This window comes from Mytilus trossulus, chromosome 1, assembly GCF_036588685.1.
Source record: "Mytilus trossulus isolate FHL-02 chromosome 1, PNRI_Mtr1.1.1.hap1, whole genome shotgun sequence".
NCBI classification, from domain to species: domain Eukaryota; kingdom Metazoa; phylum Mollusca; class Bivalvia; order Mytilida; family Mytilidae; genus Mytilus; species Mytilus trossulus.
Window position 1 is genome coordinate 71,775,132 of NC_086373.1, and position 26,316 is coordinate 71,801,447.

At 32.3% G+C, this 26,316-nt stretch overlaps 1 protein-coding gene across 3 annotated transcripts; it reads right to left on the bottom strand.

Annotated features, from left to right (window-relative positions):
• Nucleotides 1-2,210: 2,210 nt before the first annotated feature.
• Nucleotides 2,211-26,037, bottom strand: LOC134684122 (galactoside alpha-(1,2)-fucosyltransferase 1-like). 3 transcript variants are annotated; one of them, XM_063543408.1, is made up of 4 exons: nucleotides 25,911-26,037; nucleotides 21,029-21,096; nucleotides 4,361-4,400; nucleotides 2,211-3,179 (listed from the first exon to the last, which is right to left on the bottom strand). In XM_063543408.1, exons 2-4 carry the CDS (start codon nucleotides 21,071-21,073, stop codon nucleotides 2,233-2,235), a joined length of 1,032 nt encoding a protein of 343 aa, XP_063399478.1. In that variant the 5' UTR covers nucleotides 21,074-21,096; nucleotides 25,911-26,037; the 3' UTR covers nucleotides 2,211-2,232. The 3 variants fall into 3 exon arrangements, with proteins under 3 accessions (XP_063399478.1, XP_063399484.1, XP_063399492.1); XM_063543414.1 differs by lacking the exon at nucleotides 25,911-26,037 and adding an exon at nucleotides 23,853-24,264; XM_063543422.1 differs by lacking the exons at nucleotides 21,029-21,096; nucleotides 25,911-26,037 and adding an exon at nucleotides 14,626-14,764.
• Between the last annotated feature and the right edge of the window lie 279 nt (nucleotides 26,038-26,316).

Sequence of the window (26,316 nt, forward strand, 5' to 3'; positions counted from 1 at the left end):
GTACTCTTTTAAACGTTTTTTGTATTCAAGGCATTGATAAGTCTTTTGTAGACGAAACGCATGTCTGGCGTAATATGCGATATATGATGAGTTTAATTGTCGTGAAGATTGAGATAAAGCATCAACATCCTCTGGCATTTCAATAGGGTTAGAAATCCACGTGCTCATCGTGCATCATGGATTTTGTACTTGCTTCTGAATGCTTCCATTCGTAACCTTAACTTCATATTTTGGTTGGTATTTTTGGACTTTTGCAATTTATATGAAGGACATGTGAACAATTATTGACCAATTTGTGGCTTTCATCTATAACAATCACCGAATGGTTATCTTTTAAGGCACCAATATGGTTTCAAAATAACAAAGATCGCAAATCATATGAGAGTAAACGGTTTCACAGTATTTCTGAAGATCCTCATTTACTGAGGACACCATTTACATTGAATGACAAATATATGTGACGTATACAATTTTCTGACGCCAGACACGCAAATCAATGAATGTGTTTGTAGATAGACGTTTTTGTGTTCTGTTAAATTGTTCCTTTTTAAATTGTTACACGATGATAACTGCTGTACTCATATTTTGACTATTTTATTTATTGTGTCTGTTTAGTTAACGCATCATTGTAAATATAATGGAATTTGATGAGACTGTCATCAAAGTGAGAGGTTTAGTGCTATAAAACCAGGTTTAATCCACCATTTTCTACATTTGAAAATGCCTGTACCAAGTCAGAAATATGACAGTTTTTGTCCATTCGTTTTTGATGTGTTTTGTTTTTTGATTTTGCCATGTGATTATAGACTTTGCGAATTGATTTTCCTCTAAGTTCAGTATTTTTTGTGATTACTCTTTTTTTTAGCAGTCTAATTGGCAATACTTGAGTAGAACATGCAGATGAGCAGGTAATGTACCGTTGTTTGTTCTAAATTTGTGTACCGAGGTTTAAAAACAAGGTAAGTTCTCCGATTTATTGTTCAATGTAATGTTCGTTGAAGTCACGAAGGATTTAAAATTCGACAAAATCTCACCTTTGTCAAATGATATGTTTTTGTGTGTGGGTAGATAAACTCATCATAGATACCAGGATCAACTTAGTGCTTATTTATTCCTGATTCTTTTACAAGACACTCGTAGTAGATCGATCAACATACAAAGATAAGGTTTGTCCGTCGGAAAAACAACATACTTATCATGAAGAAATGATTGACATTTCTTAGCCTCTTTGTCACTAAAAATGGACTTTGGTCGATCATTTACACAGTTTTTCGACTCACGAATGCATTTCTTTTGTCAGGCAGCAGATTGTTTTGATCCATTCTGACAAAAAAGTTCAGTTACATATCTTTTCTTTCAGCCAATGCCCTGACGTAGTCATAAATATGTTGAAGTTATAGTACCAATTGCATTAATGTGTTGAGGTTCTCTAAACTTAGGAGCATGATAAATCACCTTATGGAGATTTTCATATGTTTAGTTATGTTTAGATCCACAGTAATATCATGGACAGAGGGGTTGTTAATATATGGCAAGTGGAAACAGTTTCATGTCAGAGGGGTTTTAGATATTGTTCATGTTGTTCTTAATTAAGGCCCTGCAATGTCTCGGTTTATAATTTAATTTGTTTGGTGCAATGGTTTTGTTGTCATTATATGATACAATAGGAACAGACTGATTTTAAAATTAAATTGGAATTTTTAAATGTAATCTCTTTGTGATGTGGGACATTGCGGATGTTGATTGCATCAATTTCTATATTGGTAAAGTCAACAATAACTTTCTTTTTTTCTCATGTAATGGTTCCGATCTTACTGGTTTAATAAAAGCAAAATCACAAAACTACTGCATGAGCTTTGAGATCTTTTAAAAAAACCACAGATATAACTATAAAAACATCTGATCGGTGTAGCACTAATGCATACAATCAGTGAAGAAAACTAAAAATGGTAGTTTGACATTTATTTAGCCAATCTCTCAATTTGCATTAACAAATTCACATGGATAAGGATACCTGTATTTTAAGGTATCGACAATTTGACAGTTCACTATGTAGTTACTAACGATTTTCGCAAAATAAATAACTAGTTTTGTGTATGTCGTTTTTTTACTGTTGCAGTAGATTTTTCGCAAGATTACTCATAAGACGTTCAAGGTGAAAGATGTTTTATGTTTAATATATTTTTTAAAATAAATAACACATTTAAACAAAATTTGTAAAAAATTAATTGCTTAAAGTCCTATCCATTGTGGATAGAAATGGTCTTGAAAACTAAGTATGCGTTCAAATCGTGAACCCTTTTTAGCAACATCTTTAACGTAAACCACTTTACCACCAGTTAAATAACCAATCCACCAGCCAAAAGTTCCTATTGTCATGATCGTATGGTCACAAGCAACGACAGTTGCCATATCAAATTCACGTTTACCTAAGGATATAAATTCTACAGGAACATGAGTGGGCATATATTTTTTAGACCAATCCATACCATCTGATATAACTAGAAATAAAACAGTAGCGTACATTTTAACGTAATAGTTCACAGATCGGTTCAAAAACTCAGGTGTAGCGATTTTAAATCCGTCATTGTTTTGTACCTTATCACCTCTCCGTATATGAACACCTACCAAAGTAATACTCTTTCGATACTTAATTTTTCGTCTTTGTAATATCTTCTCAATTGTCTGTTCTGCATTTATTTGAATATGCTTTTGAAATGTTAATTGCCTACGTAGCTCCGTATCATACATGTGAAAATATTTCCACGACTGAAGTCCATATCCTAGTTGAACGTTATCTTCAGAACTAAAACTAAGTAGACTTTTGTTGTATGTTGGAGATGCTTTATCTAAAACTTTTCGAAACCCCTTACATGATCTTTTTGGTTTATCGGATGTTACATTAATTGCAAACACTTTTCGGATTTCAGCATCGGGAGGTACGATAAGTTCCATTTGTTTAGTTCTTGCAGCAGCAAACGAGGTAGAAAATTGAAACAATCTATTTCCGAGTCCACCTTGTAAAATAGGACATATCGACCCTTTCTTTTTCTTAGTTACTCTATCAACATGTATTGCTAAATTTTCTCTCTTGTAGAAAGGTACTGGTAAGTTTGTTACCGTGGATCTATCAAACAGCTGTCTGACAAGAACGTAAATTTGATACAGTAACAGGATACCTTAAATGTATAACAAAATTAGACAATATTTCGTTGTGGCAAATACCAATACTAACATACAATTCTTACAAAAAAACACTATTTTCATTTAAACGATCGAATCAAAGTCAAAATCAAACAATATAGATTATAGTGTCAATAGAAAAAGACACAAATGTCATAAGCACATAGGAGACGATCAAATTTGAATTCAATATACTTAATTTAACAATGTATGTACTGTCCAGAAGAACTCAATATTAAAATGCATCATCTCATTCGTTGCAGCAGTTATAATCCGTGATTTTCGATAGAAATATAAACAAAGGATTTCACATATGAATAGCATTATATGATGTAGCATACAAACAATTTGAAATGCAAAGAAATGTTCTACTATTTTCCATGGTAAGGGTTCTTGTCATTTTTAGGCTTTCATAACTGACCATGGGCTTAGCCTATTGTTGAAGGCCATACGGTGACTTATATATGTGTTAATTTCTGTGTCACTGTGTCTTTTGATGAGAGTTGTCCCATTGGCAAGCATACCACCTATTCTGTTTTATATTAGGTAAAGATAATGCTCATTGTTAAAGTCTGTACGTGAACCTACAGTTGTAAACATCAACGTTCTGTTGTCTGTTGGCAATCATACAAAATGTTCTAATTTTTGAATTAGAATTAAAAAAAAAAACGAATCAAAGAAACTACTTATCGAAAAAAAAATGTACTACTCATGACCACTAACCACCAACTATAACATTACAATGTAAATATCGGTACCTAATTGATAAACGGCAAGGAAGTTTTTTTACCAAATATATTTTACATTCACTCCTCTAATAGTTCTTGACTGGATGACACATTTATATCATCCTTCTAGAGTGCCTCGTTTATATTGTTCCTTTACTTTGTATGTGCTGTTTGATTATGAAAAACAAGCGGTGAAATTGACTCTGAATCGTAATTATGATTTCGTTGTTTGAATTGGTGTATTAGTTATTCCTTCTATATTTCAACAGCTATCATACTTCCACAGACTTAAGACTTATATATGATCACAAACACATTTCTGTTTAAATAATGAAGAAAATAGTGATCATTGCCATTAAAAACATGTTAAACATCGATAAATTAGTCTATGAAATTTATTTTACATTTCTCTTGAGCTTGTTTGTTTCAATGACATGAATAATACTCACATAGAGCTAAATATAACAGCTTCTGTATCAATGGCTTCGTCTACAAAACATGTTTTGCATTTATGATCATATCTTTAAATTTGATTATGTATTTACATTTTGAACAACGATTTTATTTATAAAGGGTTCATTTCTACACGAACAACACTGAAGCAAGGGTTTCAAGTGAAGAAGTGGCCATGGGTCTGCTTACAATATTTCTAGAGCAAATAAGATCTTCTTTAGTTTAAAATGGTTCGTGCTGCATGCATTTTCTTCTAAATGTTTTGTGAAATCAATTTTCGTTTCGTCGCCTTTCTTTTTTTTTTGCAAGACGATGTCAGCTTCACATAATTTATGATTTGTTTTATTTGTAATTGTCTGACACTTTTTTCCTAATTCTAGATCCCATATTTTGCACACTCTGAAAATGTTTTTTTTTCTCATTTCAAAAATACACCAGTAAATCCAAACAAGATTGTTGATATATTTTCAAAATACTAATAATTCCGTTTAGCTTTTAACATATATTGCTTAAGTCTTATCAGATCAATTTTCGTATTTTCATAAATACCTTAAAATGGCATTATGTGCCAATATCAAATACATTAGAAAACAAAACACAGTGTCTGGAATATAAAGTTTAAAACATTACTTTTGGATTCCTTTCTAGGCGTCGTATAGGCGAACACGTAAATATGAGATAACATTTAAGCAAATGCAACAGTATAAAAAGTTCCGTTTGAATAAAAATTGATATATAAAAACATATAAATTACATTTAAAACATTCACTAGTAACCTGTATATGTATGATATTTTTTTCAGGTCGATTTGATTCACATTACGTTAAGTCACATGCTAATGAAACAATGTTAAAACCACATTGCATAATAAAAGTACAGCACTAAATAATGATGAAACCAAATCAAGTAATTACAATATATATCAAGTAATGACAAAATTATATTAACTCAATATGGACCCATATCGTGTTATATCGAAGCATCAATAAGTAATGACTATATCATATTGAGTCATATTAAAACTTCAATATGTAATGTCAAACCATATTATGTAAGGACAACATGTTATTCGAATAATACAAACAAATAATACGTAATGGCAGGGATCCACTTAAGGGAGCTGTGGTGTTCTATATGTTTACCCGCTAGTTCAAGGAGCCTCTGGCCTTTGTTAGTCTTGTATGATTTTTAAATTTTAGTTTCTTGTGTATAATTTGGAGTTTAGTATGACGTCCATTATCACTGTACTATTATGCATATTTTAGGGGCCAGCTGAAGGACTCCTACGGGTGCGGGAATTCTCGCTACATTGAAGACCCATTGGTTGCCTTCGGCTGTTGTTTGCTCTATGGTCGGGTGGTTGTCGCTTTGACATATTCACCATTTACTTTCCCAATTTTATTTTTTACAGAGTTTGTCTTTTGAGCCGTGTGGAGACAGTAGAGTGCCTCCCCGTGCTTAATGTTTATGCTCTTATATTATACTAGATTATGGAGTGTGTGTCCGAGCGAGAACTTCTCTATGTTCATTACTTTAGGAATATCTATCAAAAAGTAGTATCTTAATATTCAGTCCCATTCATCTATTTAGTCAGACGTCAGTCGCTACCTTGATATACCCTATATTTTGAACATATAGCCGAACAGTTTTATCATTTTTACAAAATTTAATCTACTGTGTGATGGTTCATATTCTGGACGCCAGTCTTTGCTCCTTTGTAATAAATCTACATACCAAAAAACAAATATGAAGCTTAGAAATGGAAAAATATTAAATACTAAACTCGTTCAAAGGGTATCTACACGTCTCAATCTTCAGAATCGCTTATCTTAATATACTACCATCGCTAACGTTTTTAACAATAAAAATCTTGATTACCCCTCTATCGATAAGTGTCATGCCAAAAAATGACTTACGTGTCCCCGTCTTTCCACCAACAATACAGTAAGGTCCACATTTAATGGTCGCACATTTTCTCTAAATTTTGAAACTGATATTACTTGAAAAACATTCAGTATTATTTATTTACTCACATGAAACAAACCGGGATGCGGTATTCAGTACGTATGTGAAATTGGGTGATATTTATCTAAACTCACGCAAGAACACCTGTATCGTTTTAAAAGACCCAATAAATTCAAAAGTATCATTTATCAACATCTTAAGAAGCACAGTCATCCTATTAAATATTTAACAGTTCAACCTTTAGAAGTAGTAAATAATGGTGAATCTCATTCTAAGTTTGTACGATCACGAAAAATAAATGAATTAAATTGGATTAAAAAATTACAGACAGTCTACCCGGTCTTAATGATAATATCATGGGAATTGGCAATATATCAAGAACCGATTCTGTTAACATTTTGGATATAGTTTCTAAAACTGTTCGTAAAAATCGTTCTCATGGACGCAGAAAAAATCGCAATCAAAGAAAATTTCGGACCAACCATACAAATATTTCGGACCTAATTTCTATTTAAAAAAATAACGGCAGGCATTATCTGTTAAGCAAGCTTTGTTCTTTACCTATAAATAAATTAAATAAAATTTTAGAGGACTGCAACACAATTTCATATTACAGTCCTAAGTATGAAATTGTCCAAATTATAATGGCATATTGTTATTCTAAACTGTTTCCAAAAATTGATCGCCCTGAAGATCATAAAAAACATTTTATTAAAATAAAGTATGTCAATAAAGGTTTTGATTTTGTAAATATTGCCGGTATTTTTAACGACCATTCTGTTAAAGACCAAATTCCTGCATATTTTGATAATACTGAACTCCCTCTCATTTGTTATATTTACAAGAAATCTACCCGAAAATATGTGTTTAATTATGGCCAATTGTGTAAAGATGTAAATATCACTGACAAGACACCTATGTCATGTAATTGCAGTAATTCAGAATACACCTATGGCCCAATTTCCCATGTTATAGCAGGAGACCTTAACATCGTTCGCGACCGAGAGTTAAAATCATTCCTCAGTAAAGGACCTAAATATCGTCCCCCGTCAACTATTAACTGGAATGAGTGTCGTAATATCATCAACGACTCACTCCGTGCCTACTGTTTGAAATGGGTTAAACGGGAAAAAGCTGACAAAAAATCTTGAGACTCTTTTTTTAATTCAGTAATGAAGATAGTTGATATTCGAATACAACATTTTAAAGAACATTTTACTCTTAACAAAAACTATAAAAACCCTATTTCGCGTATCAAAAATAAACTAACAGAACTAGCCAAGGAATTTGTGTTTGTCCCGGCTGATAAAGCTGCTAATAATATCATTATTGTTTGACGTAAATTTTATATAGAGGTTCTGCAAAAGCTTCATTTTCAGAAAACGACATCTTGACAAACATAAACTTTTAGCTACTTCTTTACAAGCAGAACAAAACACAATGAAAGTCCCAACTATGTACTGGCTTCCGAAGCTGCACAAAAAACCTTACAAATATAGATTTATTTTCATCTTCTAGACATTGTTCAACTACTAAATTGTCTGTTTTACTTACTAGTACACTTGGTACAATAAAAAAACTTGATAATAAATTGTTCAAATAAGGCCTTTGAAAAAAGTGGAATTAATTACTTTTGGAGTGTCAAAAACTCGTTGGAAGTACTTGATAAATTGCATGCATATATTGGTGATTTTGAATCTGTTCAAAGTTTTGATTTTTCTACCCCATATACCACTTTGCCTCATATTCTTATTAAGAAAAAATTCACATCCCTAATTAACTGGGCATTTTAAAAGTCGGAATGCGAGTACATATGTTCAAACTCTTTTAGATCATTTTTTAGTAGCAATAAACAAAAGAACTATGTCAATTGGACATGCTTTGATACTACTTATGCGCTTGAATTTTTACTTGATAACATTTTTGTTCGCTTTGGAGATTCCGTATGTCGTCAAGTTATTGGAATTCCAATGGGGACTAACTGTGCACCACTTATTGCGGACCTGTTTTTGTATTGTTATGCGTTACAATTTATGATTAAAATTAGCAAAGACCCATCAAAACAACATTTGATACAAAAATTTAACAATACTTTTAGATATTTGGATGATATATTGGCTCTCAATAATGACGACTTCAGTATGTATACTAAAGAAATTTATCCTGTAGAACTTACTTTCAATAAAGCTAATGATAACAATGACAACTGCCCTTTCCTCGATCTTGATATCTATATCATAAACGGGAAGCTTAATACAAAAATTTATGATAAAAGAGATGATTTTTCATTTCCTATTGTTAATTATCCATTTTTAGATGGTGACGTTCCCTTGTCACCATCTTATGGTGTTTATATATCTCAACTTGTACGATTCGCTCGTGTATGTAAATAAAGGCAACAGTAGTATACCGCTGAATACGTATTAGATTTTAGCGAGAGAAATTTATGTATTACTGAAAAATTATTACACCAGGGTTTTCGATATCACAAACTGGTCAAAACATTTACTAAATTTTATCACCGGTATAAGGAAATAATTCGTAAATATAACTCAACATGCAGACATCTTATACGTTCAGGTATTTCACATCCAAAATGTTATGGAAATATTCTTTATAAAGCACAAAAATGTCAGTATTCTCCGCAAAAACTAACAAAACCTTTAAATAGACTTATTAAAAGGGGATACAGTTACGATACTGTTGTCAGGTCATTAAAGATTGCATATTTTGGCTTTAACATTGATTCACTGATAGGGTCTTTGCATCGGAACTAAACACATTTATTTCTAAAAAAAACAATTGTTGGCATGACACGGGTTATGTTCTTCTCATATATTTTATGATAGTATGATACTAAACCCCTAACGGGAGGGATTGTACCTGATATTCATATGATGAAGACATAATCTTTCAATCAGTTTAATTGAGGTCTGGAGCGGGCATGTCAGTTAACTGCTAGTAGTCTGTTGTTATTTATGTATTATTGTCATTTTATTCATTTTCTTTTGTTACATCTTTTGACATCGGACTCGGACTTCTGAATTTTAATGTGCGTATTGTTATTCTTTTACTTTTCTACATAGGCTAGAGGTATAGGGGGAGGGTTGAGATCTCATAAACATGTTTAACCCCGCCGCAATTTTGCGCCTGTCCCAAGTCAGGAGCCTCTGGCCTTTGTTAGTCTTGTATGATTTTTAAATTTTAGTTTCTTGTGTATAATTCGGAGATTAGTATGACGTCCATTATCACTGTACTATTATGCACATTTTAGGGGCCAGCTGAAGGACTCCTATGGGTGCGGGAATTCTCGCTACATTGAAGACCCATTGGTTGCCTTCGGCTGTTGTTTGCTCTATGGTCGGGTGGTTGTCGCTTTGACATATTCACCATTTACTTTCTCAATTTTACTATTAATAGTTAACATATTTGAAAGAAAACGCTTGTCCATTCCCATTTTTGTTTTGTAAATATAGTATGATTTCATCTGAATAAATAAAAATCTGTACAAACGTTTATTCGCAAATTCCTATTCGAGTAAATCGTAATGCGGCTAGAATGAGGCCTCTTGCTAGTAATTTCTAAACATACTAATCACACCGAGTAGAACGCCACATGCGGGGTGTCGGCTATGTTTGACACGGGGTTGCAATTTCGAAGCGAAGAAAAACTGTCAAAGTAAGTTCAAGTATCAAAATTTCTTTTAGAATTCGTAGTACCATATAATGGACTGCACGGAAGGAACCGAAACACAATATATTTCTTGCAAACAAAACCAGTCGTTTTCAGTGCTCTGTTTTCTCAAACACATCTCCCTAGTTTTTCGTGTTGCAGGTTTTGGGGCTTCGTATGCAAGTTTCTGGATAAAAAACTACTTTAGACGACTTCCCTCTGCATCATTTATATAGAATTGAATTCATACTATGGAATTTAACAAAATACCAGCGTCATACTAAAAATTAATTGCGTTTAAAACTAGTTTTTCATCAAAATATAAAGTGTCGCTTGGGGTGTCAGATTTTGTATCTCAAGGGGTAGATGCTTCCAATAAAAAACGAATATATTTGCATATGAATCATGTAAATCTGTCTTGTGTCTGATCCTTTTTAATTCAAAAACAACTACTATATTTTGATAACAAATAAAAAACTAAAAGTACTTCATTTTGTCTGTTTTTTTTGTCATATAAAACATGTGCTTTTGATTTCATAAATAGTAAAATATGACTCAAAATATTTTTTTCACAGGTGGAAAAAGATTTCTTTTCCTTTTCAGTTACTATGACGGTCAGAAAAAAAGTCACTGATGTACTGAAACATGGTCGAAAATCACAGAGCAGACCTCCATATAAGATTTTGCCGAAGTCACCAACAGTCAAACTCCTTCAAAGTTCATTATCAGGCTCCTATCGTAAGCGGACGTACACACCGCAAAAAGCTAGCACTCCAAAACGAATTCGGTTACTCTCGTCAATGAAACACTCATCGTCATCTTTTTCATCAAATGACAATACAGCTCAGAGGAGACCTGCAGACGATGACACATCTATTCTTTCAAAATAGCGATTCAAAATCTTGAAAAAAATCAATTTGGCTGCTGATTTCCAAATTTTTATCCAAATGGCAAATTTGATAGGTGGACCAAAAAGTAATGAACATATTACAGAAAGCTTATTTGAGCGCAGAATGGTCAACCCTCAAGACGAAGAAATACGTTTTGCAGTTCCAAGTCATAAGATACTATCAGACTTCATCGCCATGAACTTTGATACTTAGTATCCTAACGTCTGACCTCTGTTTAAGATGTCTTGGTTCTAACATTGAAACATTTCATCATGTTCCAAGAGGCTGAAATGGTTTCTTTGATGCAAGATGTCTACTGTGCTTTCATTAACATAATGGGAGTTTGTTCCAAATATGTCACAGGCATATTTATACAAGAAAGGCAATTTCCACAAAGTTCCGTTAGCTGAAACAATGAAACACTGATCACAAACACAAATTTCGATTGATGCCAATTGTCACCCGCCATTCCTTTAAACTTTTAAAGACCAAATGTTTGGCGGATGGCGAGCTCTTAACGGCCTTTCAATCGTAGACCTTAATCTTTAGGCGCCTCATGTGCTCTTTGACAAAGAAAAAGTTCCAAAAACTTGTCTATATCCAATAATTGTTTGCTTTGTATTTATTTGGTCTTCTAGTAGTGTTTTTCTTCCCTTGAATTTTTTGATCTTAAAAACCGTCAGCACATAACATAAACTAATAATTTTGTTGGTTACTAGAGCATTTTCAATACAGGAAAAAGAATGCCTGGTCACACTTGATTGGATATCAAGGTCCATGGCGATGAGGTCATTCTTTGGGATATAAATATCTATTGCGATGAGGTCTGATAGTATCTTTTGATTTAAAACTGCATAATATATTCCTGCATCTTGGGATCGTCCGTTCCGCGCTCAAACAAGTGTTCGGTAATGTATCCAATATTTTTTTGTCCACCCATAAACTATAAAAATTTACCGTGAAAAAGTCTGTAGCGAGTTTTCCAAAACCTCTTAAGTAGTTGTTTCCCGATACCATAATTCCGATGTTATCTTTTTGACATAATTCTGACCGTCACAAAGAAAGTCGAAGAGAAATATTGTCGAAAGGATATTTATTTGCTTTTATCGTTCTGATAAAAGATAGAAAATCAACAGCCATATATATAAAGTTTTTTAAGATTTTGAATCGCTTTTTAAAATTAATGAGAATAGAGTGTCATCGGCTTCATGTCTCCTTCAAGTAGTACTGTTATTTGATGATAAACATGCCGGTGAGTTTTGCATTTGGGAGAGTAATCGATTTCGTTTCGGAGGGATTTGTTTTTGCAGCAGATGCTTTTTCAGAGGAACCTGATGAAGACCTTTGATGCCAATGATAGAGTTTGACTGTTGGTGGCTTCGGTAAAATCTTATATGGAGGTCTGCTCTATAGTTTTCCTCCATGTGTCGGTGCATTGAGCCAAATCAGTGACTTTTTATCTGACCATGATAGTGACTGAAAAGGAAAAGAAATCATTTTCTAGCTTCAAATCAAAATATTTTGATTCACGTTTAACTATTTATGAAATCAAAAGCACATGTCTCATATGACTAAAAACAGGCAAAATGAAGCTCTTTCAGTTTTTTATTTGTTATCATGATATAGCAGATGTGTTTGAATTAAAAAGAATCAGACAAAAGACAGATTTACATGATTCATATGCAAATATATTTGTTTTTTTTATTGGAAGCCTCTACCCCTTGAGATGCAAAATCTGACACCCAAGCGACACTTTATATTTTGATGGAAAACTACTTTTAAAACCAATTAATTTTTAGGATGAAGCTGGTATTTTGTTAAATTTCATAATATGAATTCAATTCTATATAAATGATGCAGAGGGAAGTCGTCTAAAGTAGTTTTTTATCCAGAAATTTGAATATGAAGCCTCAAAATCTGCAACACGGAAAACTAGGGAGAGGTGTTTGAGAAAACAGAGCACTGAAAACGACTGGTTTTATTTGCAGGAAATAGATCGTGATGCAGGTCCTTCCGTGCAGTCCATTATATGGTACTAAGAATTCTAAATAAAGAAATTTTGATACTTGAACTTACTTTGACAGTTTTTCTTCGCTTCGAAATTGCCACCCCGTGTCAAAGATAGCCGACACACCGCATGTGGCGTTCTACACGGTGAATCACATGTCCTTATAAATAAGTTTGAATTTTGTAAATTAAAGATAATATTCCGGTGCCTGATAATTTAACGAAAACGTGATATGTACTATTTGCATTTTTCTAACAAATCAATTGTGAAATGATGTTTACTTATGCATTGTTGGACACGATAGCATGGTTATTTAAACTCACTTTTATAGCAAATCATTAACAAACTTGTTGAAGTAAGAGATGCCACGAATCGGCGTTTATTCATAAAATATAAACGTTCGTCATGGCCATCCATGCTCATGGTTTCTTTTTCAACAGTCATCGTGTATTCATCGCATCTTTAATGCTTAAATCACTACTAGAACACACCCGTGATATCGCGGGTCCGTGACTAAATTAAAGTATATAACTATAGTATTGTCATTTGATAGAGTCATGCCGATTATAAGATACACAGTTTTCTCTGCTTTCAAATCTTTCTATTTGAACCCGTCGAACTGGAACTTATCAATTATTGGTAATATTATTTATTTGGAAAACAAAAGGTCCTGGAATGGAGTATTTTTTAATCAACAGCATTGTCCTATATTAGTTATAAATAAAGTTTAATTCTTTGATTCGCTGTTTTACGTCATGTCCGTTAACAAATTGAAAACTGTACCTATACGCCTTATTTTTAGTCCAGATTTTTAGTATTCGTATTGTTATCTTAGAAAGTCTAACTGATCAAAATACTACAATAGGTAAACCCTGTGATTATGACCCCTGTAATACTATATAGCATATTAATCCCGAATACACCGTGTGGTGGTGCGCCTGTCAGATGCGGAACGTACAGATAAGGTAATCGGTAACAGGTGAATATTCTATTGGTATCGGTATCGGTATCGGACTTGACCCGGAACTTCTTAATTATTGGCAATATTAATTACGTGGAAAACAAAAGGGCCTGGAGTGGTGTAATTTTCAATCTACACCTTTGTACTATATTAGTTATATATAAAGTTCAATTCCTTGATTCGTCGTTTTTACGTGATGACGGCTGACAAATTGGACCTCGTAATTTTAGTATTATAGATTTCAATATTACGTTTTTATCAATGTGTACAACTAATTTAAACAAAAAATAGGTTTATGGTTGGTATAAATCGTAGCTTTAGGTAAAAGATAATAATAAAATCTGACTCGTTTTAAAATGAACATTTAATGCTACATTGAATCCCTGAATTTGATTCCCGCGTTTATAGTTTGTAACTCGGATATTTTGTTGTCTTAATCGCTAAATGACTTTCGGTTTTGAGATTGTGACACAGTGATGACTGTTGTACCCATATCGTGACTATATTCCCTATTATGTCTATATGTTCACGCATCGTTGTAAATATAATAAATAGATGTTGATGCGACTGTCATACAACTGAAAGGTTGAACGCTCTAAATCCAACTTCAATCCCCAATTTTCTACATTTGAAAATGCCTGTACCAAGTCAGGAATATGACAGTTGTAGTCCATTTATTTGATGTGTTTTAAAATTTGAATATCTTTGTCAAGATGTGTTTATTCTCGAGTTTAATATCAATCTTGTTATCTCATAAACGTTTACCTTACTTATCATTTCTTTATTTTTCCTTCTTTGCTTTTTCTTGCTAAGTCCAGATGTGTCAAAACGTTCGTTTCCTTTTCTCTCATTGGTCCCAAATTGTTTTTATATCGCATATTCATTTAACAATTGTAATATGCGGTAAATCAATCATGTGAAATAAAATCATATAACATTAATATTTGTTTAAGTATTCATATGATAGATAGCAAAGCATAATTGAGTATGTCCATAACATAAACTAATCATATAAAAAAATGGTAAAACGTCATTTTTTTAATTTTGAAGAGTAATATCCACAAAATGAAATGTCTAATGTTGATATTATTATGTTTTTGTTTAGTTGGAAGTATTATCCTTCATTGCACATTTCTAAGACCTTTTTTTTAGCTCACCTGGCCCACAGGGCCAAGTGAGCTTTTCTCATCACTTGGCGTCCGTCGTCCGTCGTCCCTCGTCCGGCGTCCGTCGTCCGGCGTCCCTCGTCCGGCGTCCGGCGTCCCTCGTCCGGCGTCCGGCGTCCCTCGTCCGGCGTCCGGCGTCCGTCGTCCGTAAACTTTTACAAAAATCTTCTACACTGAAACTACTGGGCCAGTTTAATTTAATCAAACTTAGCGACAATCATCATTTGAGTATCTAGTTTAAAAATTGTATCCGGTAGCCCGGCATACCAACCAAGATGGCCGCCAATGCTAAAAATAGAACATAGGGGTAAAATGCAGTTGTTTACTTATAACTCAAAAACCAAAGCATTTAGAGCAAATCTGACATGGGGTAAATTGTTTCTCAGGTCAAGATCTATCTGCCCTAATATTTTAGATGAATCAGGCAATCTGTTGATAGGTTGCTGCCCCTGAATTGGTAATTTTAAGGAAATTTTGCTGTTTTTGGTTATTATCTTGAATATTATTATGGATAAAGATAAACTGTAAACAGCAAAACGTTTAGCAAAGTAAGACCTACAAATAAATCAAGATGACCAAAATAGTCAATTGACCCTCTAAGAAGTTATAGCCCTTTATAGTCAATTTTTAACAATTTTTCGTAAATCTTAGTAATCTTTTAGAAAAATCTTCTCTTCTAAAACTACTGGGACAAATAAAACCAATCAGTTTAATTTAAGTCTTGAGCTGGCATGTCAGTTAACTGGTACTAGTCCGATGTTATTTATGTGTTATTGTCATTTTGTTTATTTTCTTTGGTTACATCTTCTGACATCCGACTCAGAATTTTCTTGACCTGAATTCTAATATGCGTATTGTTATGCGTTTAGTTTTCTGCATTAGCTAGAGGTATAGGGGGAGGGGGGAGATCTAACAAACATGTGTAACCCCGCCGCTTTTTTGCGCCTGTCCCAAGTCAGGAGCCTCTGGCCTTTGTTACTCTTGTATTATTTTAACTTTTAGTTTCTTGTGTACAAATTGGAGTTTAGTATGGCGTTCATTATCACTGAATTAGTATATATTTGTTTAGGGGCCAACTGAAGGACGCATCCGGGTGCAGGAATTTCTCGTTGCATTGAAGACCTGTTGGTGACCTTCTGCTGTTGTCTGCTCTATGATCGGGTTGTTGTCTCAATGGCACATTCCCCATTTCCGTTTTCAATTTTATTCTTAAAAAGCAATTGGACTTTAAGGTTTAATTACTTTTCAAGGCATCAAATTAAATATTAAAGAATGTGATCATCAAATTTTGCAAGTTTAAAAAGACAACAGTACCAAGTGCAGAATATGTTTAACAGTGTGTGTGGGTACATCAAACTGACAATTTAGGAAAACATAAAAGTTTTAAAATGCTATATACAACCTTGAGTTGCTAAATAGTTCGACTCTATCATGCATATGACATACATATAACCCTAAAAAACTTCAAATTAAAAGGGCAGTTTTTTGTGAGGAACCGACCGTTCAGCTATTTTTTGGAGGAAGGAGGTGACATTTAAATTAAAACAAAAAAAATATTTAACAATTAATTTTCAATTATTATACAAAGAAACAAAGACGTTCTTTAAATCATTATAGAATTAATTTTATTTCCAAATGAAAAAGTATTTATTTCCTTTCTGACTTATTTTTTCATAAGTGATTTTGGAAAATGTCCTTGAAATTAAATATGACACCCCACTCCACCCCTTTTTTTGCAAATATGAGTTAAGGGTTAAAAGAGACATTTTCAATTCAATACAAATAAGTAAACATTTAAATTACACTAAATAAAATTTGGTAAAATTTTGAGTAATGTTTGGTCCTCAATGTTCTTCAACTTCGTTCTTTGATTGACATTTTCTACTTCGATTCGAGTATCTGGCGTAAAAAATGTATTATGATATCTATTATGACAATTTGTAACCACTGGGTCAATGACTCTTCGGAGGTTATCACCAGCAAAGTAATTAGAAGTTATATGTGGATATGCATTGCCATTGATATGGCAATAACATTGAGAATGGAAATGGGGAATGTGTCAAAGAGACAACAACCCGACCAAATAAAAAAACACCAACAGGTTTTCAATGTAGCGAGAAATTCCCGCACCCGGAGGCGTCTATTAGTTGGCCCCTAAACAAATATATACTAGTTCAGTGATAATGAACGTCATACTTATTTCCAAGTTGTACACAAGAAACTAAAATTAAAATAATACAAGACTAACAAAGGCCAGAGGCTCCTGACTTGGGACAGGCGCAAAAATGCGGCGAGGTTGAACATGTTTTTTATTTGTTTTTTTTAACAGATGTTTCAGAAAATTATGTTATGTCGCAAGACATACATCATTTTTGTACGGCTAATAGATATAGGAAAATGTGCCAATGAGACAACTCTTCAACCAAATAACAATTTATAAAAGTAAACCATTATAGGTCTTATTATAATGTACTTTTCCTTTTTTTTATTTCGAAATACAAAATGTTAGTTAATATATAAAGAGATATGTGTGATCTGGGAGTGCAGAAATTAAAAGTCAGAGCTTACATGAAAACTAACAATAAAACCAAGTAAACTCAAGATTTTTTTGTTTGTTTTGTCTTATTTTTTTAAAACTTTTTATAGCTTTTATTTTTATATCTTTACAATCTGGAAGAGTTATTTCATTTTATTGGTAGGAAACGGACCTTTGTTAGAAATAGCAAATACGGCACAACTTTTGACCAACATGTTTGATATTTTTACATCCAATACATTTCAACATGTTTAAAAAGCTGATCACATAAAAAAGGACATAAAAAATAAGAAATCAGAGATTTGCTTGACAAAGATATATATTAATATAAAATGCTTTCCAATCTTTTAATTGGTAATTTCTAAGACATTAGATTCAATATTTGCATGCCAGTATAAAATTCATATTCGGCTAGTGCTACCCTCCGGAAATAACACATTTCCACCAATTCACCCAATTAGATATATACTCAGTGGCAGTCATAAAAGTATAACATATCTAAATAATGCTCGAAGCCAAAATATGTGTAAATGCAAATCGTAATACAAACGTAAAAGAGATGATCGAACCACAAATGACCCAAAGTATCGCCATATTTGAACATCAAATACATAAAAAATTCATTAAATTTAGATTTCATTTCGAATTCCCTTATTTAAAGCTTGAAATTAGTTAAGTCTTAAGTCAATATCTGAGACTGACTTAACTGTATCTGTTGTATCCTTTATCTCTAGTTCAATGGGATAAATGCGTTCAATATATATAGTCACCAAATTTTGATTTTTTTAGTGTAAAACAATACCAGGAAAACTAACATAAATGTTTAACACTCGACTAGAACTGTTGCAATATGATTCAAATATCGATATTTAAAGAAAACGTGTTGCATGTCAACAAAATAAAGTCCATAGCAACCAATAGCAGTATCATCTAAAATAAAACATTTTTAACAGACTTTTAGATCAATGAATGTACGTAAAATTCTTTTAAATGTATAAAACTAGTGCCTCTTCAAGCTTGGAATAATATAAATTTTCTAAAATTGTTTCAGATGATCTAGAACGAACTTATTACTGCAATTGATAATTTTACCATAAAAACATTTCACAAGAAAGGGGGCTCCCGTTAGGTTAAAAGTTGTACTAAGAAAACATGTATCTATCATCTATTTTCTTTGGTGTACCTTTAGGCCTCTTGTCAACATACACATGTATAATTATTGTCTGATCGATTGTCAAGGGTAATTTCCAGAAATCTAATAAAACACTTACAATTGGTTTTAAATATTTCATGGAAGGACAGACTAGATACCCAACAAATAAAATTTTCCTTAAGTTATGCATTTTAAAGATCAAAGTTTATTGTCAAGTATTTTTTATAAAGAATTTAGGGGAAGTAAATGGACGATAGGATCTACTTTTATATATCATAAATATATTTCATGTATAAAAATAAAAATATGCCTAAATTTTAATTCTAAATGAGTAAAAAATTAGTGAAGAATAAAAAAGTCCAGACTAAAAAATACACTTGTACGTTAAATATTTTTTAGAGCATGAACCTTTAATTTTTTGTGTTATAAACACACACTTTTTGCAGTACTCGCTACAACGGTATTTCACTTCATTTTTTGATACTGTGAATTCTCAGTATTATTATATGATTGAGTTTAAAAAATCGAATATAAAGCCAGATAAATCAGGACAAACAGTCTACTCATACACGCCTTGAACGTAAAATGTGAACTCGATTGTCTCTGTACGATTAGATAATTGCCAATTTTTAGACCCCCATTTTTTCTAAAAAATACTGTTGACGGGGATATATATGCAAATTAAAGCTTTTTAAGATCATCATTTTATCTTTTTGTATTTGTCTTTTTTTTCTTTTTTTTTGTTAAATTGATGCTTATGCATCTTAAATATCAAGAAGTATTTGCACCCTCCGAAATCGACTGTTTTGTGCCTTTAACTTAAAAAATATACAATAGCTTCATACTACCAGCTGAGTATAAACAAGTATGTAAGATGAAAAAATCTTAAATCATACATCGTTTTTTCGTATAAATCGCAGAAGTGCAAGCAGTCAGAGCGAAACTTACCGAGTTAAAGAATTCAATAGGCTATTTACCTTGTTCTTTTCAGAAACAAATACAGATCGGATACCGAAACTTGGTCCAGAAACGTTTATCAGCAATTAAAAAAATTGACCCACACAGTTTCCATTCAAATACAAAATTAACATACTTGTTGTAGTGAATCACTTTAAATGAAAAAATACTGGTTGCAGCCATTAGTTTGTTTATTTATATACGTATATGAATATATGAAGGGAATCAGGGTTAACAGGGTGTGACATCTGTGTCATCTGAAATAAATACTATGCATATATCTAGAAATCGACAGATAATTACATTAAAAATACTATTCGCAATTTCGGCAGTTTTATTATAACAATAAAGTAGATTGAATATCGTGTATAGTATTTTGGTTTGCTAACTGTTCTTTTCCCTTAGCCTCTCGACACACGAACTACATGTGTGAGAGCTCATGTTTGGGATCTTTACATGATGTTGGGAAAACTAGCTGTGACAATGCCAAAGATGGTACATGACATTGCTGTCGATATAGAGGCAGGCCGGGCGTAATTGCCGATGTAGAGACAGGCCGGGATCGACTGACACCTAGAATATCAAGAAACACGCTATTAATTTCATAGCGACCTGATCAGTTTATATACTAAGTTCTGAATGTCCTAGTAACCCTTAACTGACTGTAACAAACAAAAGAATGTATGGTTTATGAGTTATCGACAAAATGTATAATACACAAATAAAGTTGCTGACGTCGCTTGACCGTTGTCCGAACTTTTAAGATGCTCTTTATAACTTTACTAGACATATATATAATTTGGTAACTGCTGCAGTCTCATTGTCCAGACAATTTCAATAGTTTATAAAAGTGCTTATTTGACATATTTGAAGTATCCAACGCTTGAAAAATGTATAGAACATTTAAACAATAATGTTATATAAATTGGTTTACAAAGTAGAACCCGCATACATTAACTAATAAACCATATGAAATAAAATAAACTACATTTTTCTATTACAATAGTTTTATTTTTTCTAAACAAATCGACACATAAAATGAACTTCTAGTATTATATTTTTTTTAAATTAAAAATGTTCAATACATTGGTAACATTGGTAACACCCTACTTAGGATAATACTACAGAATGAATTGGGTAAAAAAGGAGCAGTAGGTTCAACATCATACGCCTAGTTCTCATGGCTCGTCAGGGTGGGTTCTAAAATTGGATCAAAGTTCATTAACATTTGATTTTAAACCTTTATATATTCCAACAAAATTATGGAGATTTGGATGAGGATTTTCCCATTTACGGCAACAAGAAAACTTTCAGATTTTACAGCGAAGAAGATCTAAAGGTTGTCGCCAAACATACCATCAATTGCTGCTTATCCTGTGTAAACCTCTTTGTAATCTTCATCCTTCTCTGATCTATAAATTGAACTGTAAAAAAAACCAATAAGTATCTTCTGCATGTCTTTATAATGTCTGATGTATACATATTTACGACAATAACTGTTGTGAGCACAAGATTCACCTCACAGTTTTGTTAAACCAAAATTGAAATGTGAAGTGACATTTTTCAAAATTTGTTTCATGTGTACTGATTTCAATTTAAGGGATATGATATATCTAGAAGTTGAAGTTCAAACTTGAACTAGCTTTCAGTAGTGGCGAGTACTCGTTTTTCAATAGTTTGTCTCTTTAATATGCTAATATTTTATGTGCTAAGAGTTGTTCATATGTTGTAGAGCATCTTCATTTTTAGGGCATTAAGTATCTTAAATAAAACTATATTAATTAGATATATTTTCATCAGATATTGAACGAAATATATTGCACTTTTATTTCAGATACATGTAAGTTACGATAATTCGGAAACGCTTATTAAATAGCCAAATGAATGCACACAAGTAAACACTGAAGTCACAAATCCGTTTGGACAAAATTTGCTGCATATTTCAATTGATTCTTCAACGTTTGTTTCAAATATAACGAACTGCTTCACACAAAATCATCCGCTCCGTATCAGGACTCACCAGCACAATGCCAGGACCCACAAGCACAGAATCAGGACATGTTTCAACTGAGAAAAATAATTTTATGCAATTGCACTGGTTTGTCGCAATATGATTTTGTCATGTGGATTTGTGTCGAAAGTTCTTTAATTTGTCTACATTTAGCATGTTTAGAAAAAGTTTCATTTTTTTTTAAAAACATTGCCGACATATTATCCGTATGCAAAGTGACCTTAGTGTGACCCTCCTCATAAAAGTCCGGTGTTCGCAAGACGCGTTTAGCTGTCTTCGAAATAACCTATTATTTGATTGTACATGTTATACACGTGCTCAAAATCAATGTTTATGTGATGATTGTTTGCTTTAAGGTGCCAATCGGTAAACTACGACTTCAAAATACACAAATAGAGTAACTACCATATTTGCACATCATAACAAACAGAGAGAAAAACAAATTGACGATTGAATGATGTTTGCCTAAATTCAAAAGATAAAATTGTGCACAGAAGACTTAGTTTATGACATTCATTGGTTAAAATTAAACAAGCTGTATGGATGTGAAAAAATCTATTGTGAAACCGTTGTACATTACATTCAACTTATTGCAAATATAAAAAAAGAAGATGTGGTATGATTGCTAATGAGACAACTATCCACAAAAGACCAAAATGACACAAACATTAACAACTATAGGTCACCGTACGGCCTTCAACAATGAACAAAGCCCATACCGCATAGTCAGCTATAAAAGGCCCAGATAAGACAATGTAAAACAATTCAAACGAGAAAACTAACGGCCTGATTTGTGTAAAAACATGTTAGCGGGATCCCAACCCCCCACCTAACATGGGACAGTGGTATAACAGTACAACATAAGAACGAACTATAAAAATCAGTTGAAAAGGGCTTAACTCATCAGATAGACAAAAAATACAAGTGGACGTGGCAGGGAACTTATACATCCCGACACAAAAAAGACACAATGAACATATCTGAGAGTACTCGCAGTTATCTGACAGCTAGTTCAAAGCCACTAACAACTAATAAAAAAATCATGCCTCTAAGACTAAACACTCAATCCGTACACATCCAACATACAATGGATTTAGTGTAAAGACGTCATAAACAGCCAGAGAAGAACATGACCGTGTGCAATGTAAAGTTGCAGGTATCGACTGATTGTAGATCCATGAAAATGTATATGTGTTGAATAGGTAACCTTTGAGAATAAGTAAACATGTTTACTGTAAATGGCGTTTGGTGTGAAAACGGCATTAGTCTGTGTTGAAACTGTTTATCTAGCTATGTCTCTATATCGCTACTATATTGACATGATTTATGTAATCTGTGATGTCAATTGAATATGTCTGTGGTTGTAGTGGCATTTTTTCAAAATGCATGCTATTATCTGTGATAACTCAATAGTTTTCCAATATCAGCCGAATGATAGCTGTTTCATTTTTCGTAATGTCTTTATCCTGAATTAATATTATTGATATTATGAACGCATTTTATTATGACGAACTAGGACTGTTAAAGGGTTCACTTGAACGCTATTGAAATTATAAATCAAATACTTGAAGGGGTACTAGCTACAAGATATATAAAAAATCTGAAAATGGTTTTTTTTGTTTAACATTAATGAAAGTAAAATAATGAAATTCTTGTTCGCTTTTAGCAGCAAATGTTTCAATTTCACCAAAATACTCAAATAATCATAAAATTGAATCCATAGTCATGTGAACTTCAATTTAACCTCTTAGCTATAGATGGATAACGGATGAATCGTGCGTGATCAGTCGATTAGAGAAAAAGAATGTCAACATTGAAAGTGGAACAGAGGTAAATCATTTTTAATCTTATATATGATAAACGAAATAAACCTAGATAATCCATTTTCATAAGTTCGCTTAATTCATTTATATCTATATTTATGGTATTTATACCTTATATAGCCTTTTCAATAGTCGTCTGGCGCGAAAAGGACGATAACTCAATTTTAGAATTTAATATTTTTGGAGACGGTCAATTTCCGGAATTCCATGCTTGATCATCACGATTTTTTCTTTGGCCGTTGACGACATAACTATTGCTGTATTCTTTGACAATAAGGTATATTTAACAAGGCAGAATTATCAATGTATTATCGTGGTATCAATATATGTTAGAAATGTTAGATACCTGAATTATTTATAATTTTGGCAAGGACAGTTCATCACGTCCACTGAAAACATGATTTTGTAAGATATCACTTATCGGCATCTCCGGACGGCAAATTAGATTAATTTCCTGATGATCTTTACTACAGCATTCTGATTGGTGTAAATTGCTACATATTATAATTTTTGGTGAATTGATGTTTGTTTACATTATCATTAATTGTGAGTAACATTCTAGGTCGAGTTGTCGTTCGTAGTGATATAGTTTGTTCCAAACCATTGTTTGTTTCTGGTACATAACACTATTCAGTACATATTTGTTAAATTGAATAGATATTACTGTTTTGAAATCATTTTTTAAAGAGACTTATCTATTTTCTAAAATTCAATTTTTGCATCGTTGCTTATTATTTATAACCCTTGTTGAAAGACTTAATCATTTTATATAAATTGTTTGGAAATATCCTGTTGATCGGCTCCGTGTTTAATAATTATTATTTATTTTGTTTTATTTTATTTTTATTTTTATACAAAATTATTTCTATATTATTTAATCATATTTATTTTTATATTCTTTTATTATTTTTTATTATTTTATTATTTACTTAATCTTAAAACTTTTACTTTTTTTATTCATTGATTTATCCAAATTTTTGCTTTTTAAATTTTTTGTTTTTATTAAACTTTCTTATTATTCTAAATTATTTAAATTACCACATGGTAAAAATATAAATTATTTAATGCCCAAAAAGCCGCAAGCAAGGGCCGACCGTGCAAGGGCTGTATAGCCAGTCAAGGTCGTTAAAAACTTCCATTTGTTGTTGATCGAAAGCAGTAAAACTGTATGTAGTTTTTGACAACATGCAATGATTGAGATGTTTGTGGCCTGACGTTCAGTCCGACCATGGAGTCCGACCATGGGAAGCAGCGCTCTGCCGGCTACGTTCTTATTGGAGTCATTAAATGCTAAATTTCTCGACTTTTTGTCTTCATAATAGAAATTGTACTGATTGAAAAAAAACATATATTGTTTTCATTTATTTTATTTAGATAGCGCTATTACATTCGGCATCCATCGTATTTTTATTTATCAGTTGTCAAATTAGACCAATCTGTGATCTGTATCCCCTACATAATGGATCCTTTTCTACCTCAGGCATAGATTACCTTAGCTTGGTTTGGCAAAACTTTTAAGAACTTTGGTCCTCAATGCTCTTCAACTTTGTACTTTATTTCGCTTTTTTAACTTTTTTGGAATCGAGCGTCACTGATGAGTCTTTTTGTAGACGAAACGCGTCTGACGTATATATGTAAAAATTACGAGTGAGGTTGTTTTTTTGCTTTAATGTGAATGGACATTTTTTTCACACATTTCATTTTTTAACTCCCATGCGTATTTGTAATTATCAACTATATGGCATCCACGCACAGAATACAAACTATCTTTTCACAAAACACTAAAGATTGCATAACAAATACATACTCAGGGTTTTTATCGAGCACAAAGTGATGAATTAATTATTAAACAATTTGGTTAAGCAAAATAAATATCCAAAATATGTTTTAGAAATAGACTATAGTTGACAAGCTACCCCTTCGTGTAACAAGATTTAACTCTCCTGAGATTTAAACACATTGAGATTGAGATGAATTGCTTCCCTTTGATAACAGCCAGTTCCAAATCAAGATTATTTGTTTGATGATTTTTAATTGATTGACAATACTTTAATAAAGGAAAAGGATAATACTTTCAATTTCGGGGTCTCGCAAGGACTTTTACACCTTCTTTTCTAATTTTACATTAAAAACCAAAATTTAGATGAAAAGGCTACCTTATATGACCATCGGAGGTATTCCGAGGCCGACTCGATAGTTTTGAGATGGTGTCTAAACTAAAATACACACGAAATGAAGCTGTATATTGTCGACATAATCCTCTGTAAATTGTAATTTTTTCACTGTTATTACATTATAGTTTGAATTAATATTTTACATTGTTATAAATCAAATATCAGAACTTGAGTTAAATCGTTTAACATAAATTTGACAGCTAGTACCCCTTTAAACCCATTATTCTTACCTTTTCTTCTTTATTTATGGTTTTAAATACTAGTATACAATACACCTACTACTGGGATGATATTGTACAGATTTTAAAAAAAAAATTACTATAAAACGGTTTGACATTATTAATTATTGATTATCACTTATTTCTCATGATGATTGTTAAATATTTGGACTGATGTTCATGGTATCTGACAACACTAATGACAATTTCATCGGATGGTCGATTTTCTTTTACTAGTTAGAAATTATAGAAACAGTAACGATAGAGTGGCGGTAAAGCCAAGTTAAGTATGTTTTACATTTCATATTTAATTATCATCTTACGGGCAAAGATTGTGTTGAAATGAGCTAAGTACTATCCAAAGACTTGCATTAAAAGGTAACATGTCATTCACTATGAAGTGTAAGAACATGTAAAA

Coding starts and splice junctions, on each gene's coding strand:
- LOC134684122 (XM_063543408.1), bottom strand. CDS start 21,073: ATGAAGATTACAAAGAGGTTTACACAGGATAAGCAGCAATTGATG. Junction 4,401..21,028: donor AGGATAAGCAGCAATTGATG/GTATGTTTGGCG, acceptor CATGTTTTGTAG/ACGAAGCCATTGATACAGAA. Junction 3,180..4,360: donor GCTGTTATATTTAGCTCTAT/GTGAGTATTATT, acceptor TATACATTTAAG/GTATCCTGTTACTGTATCAA.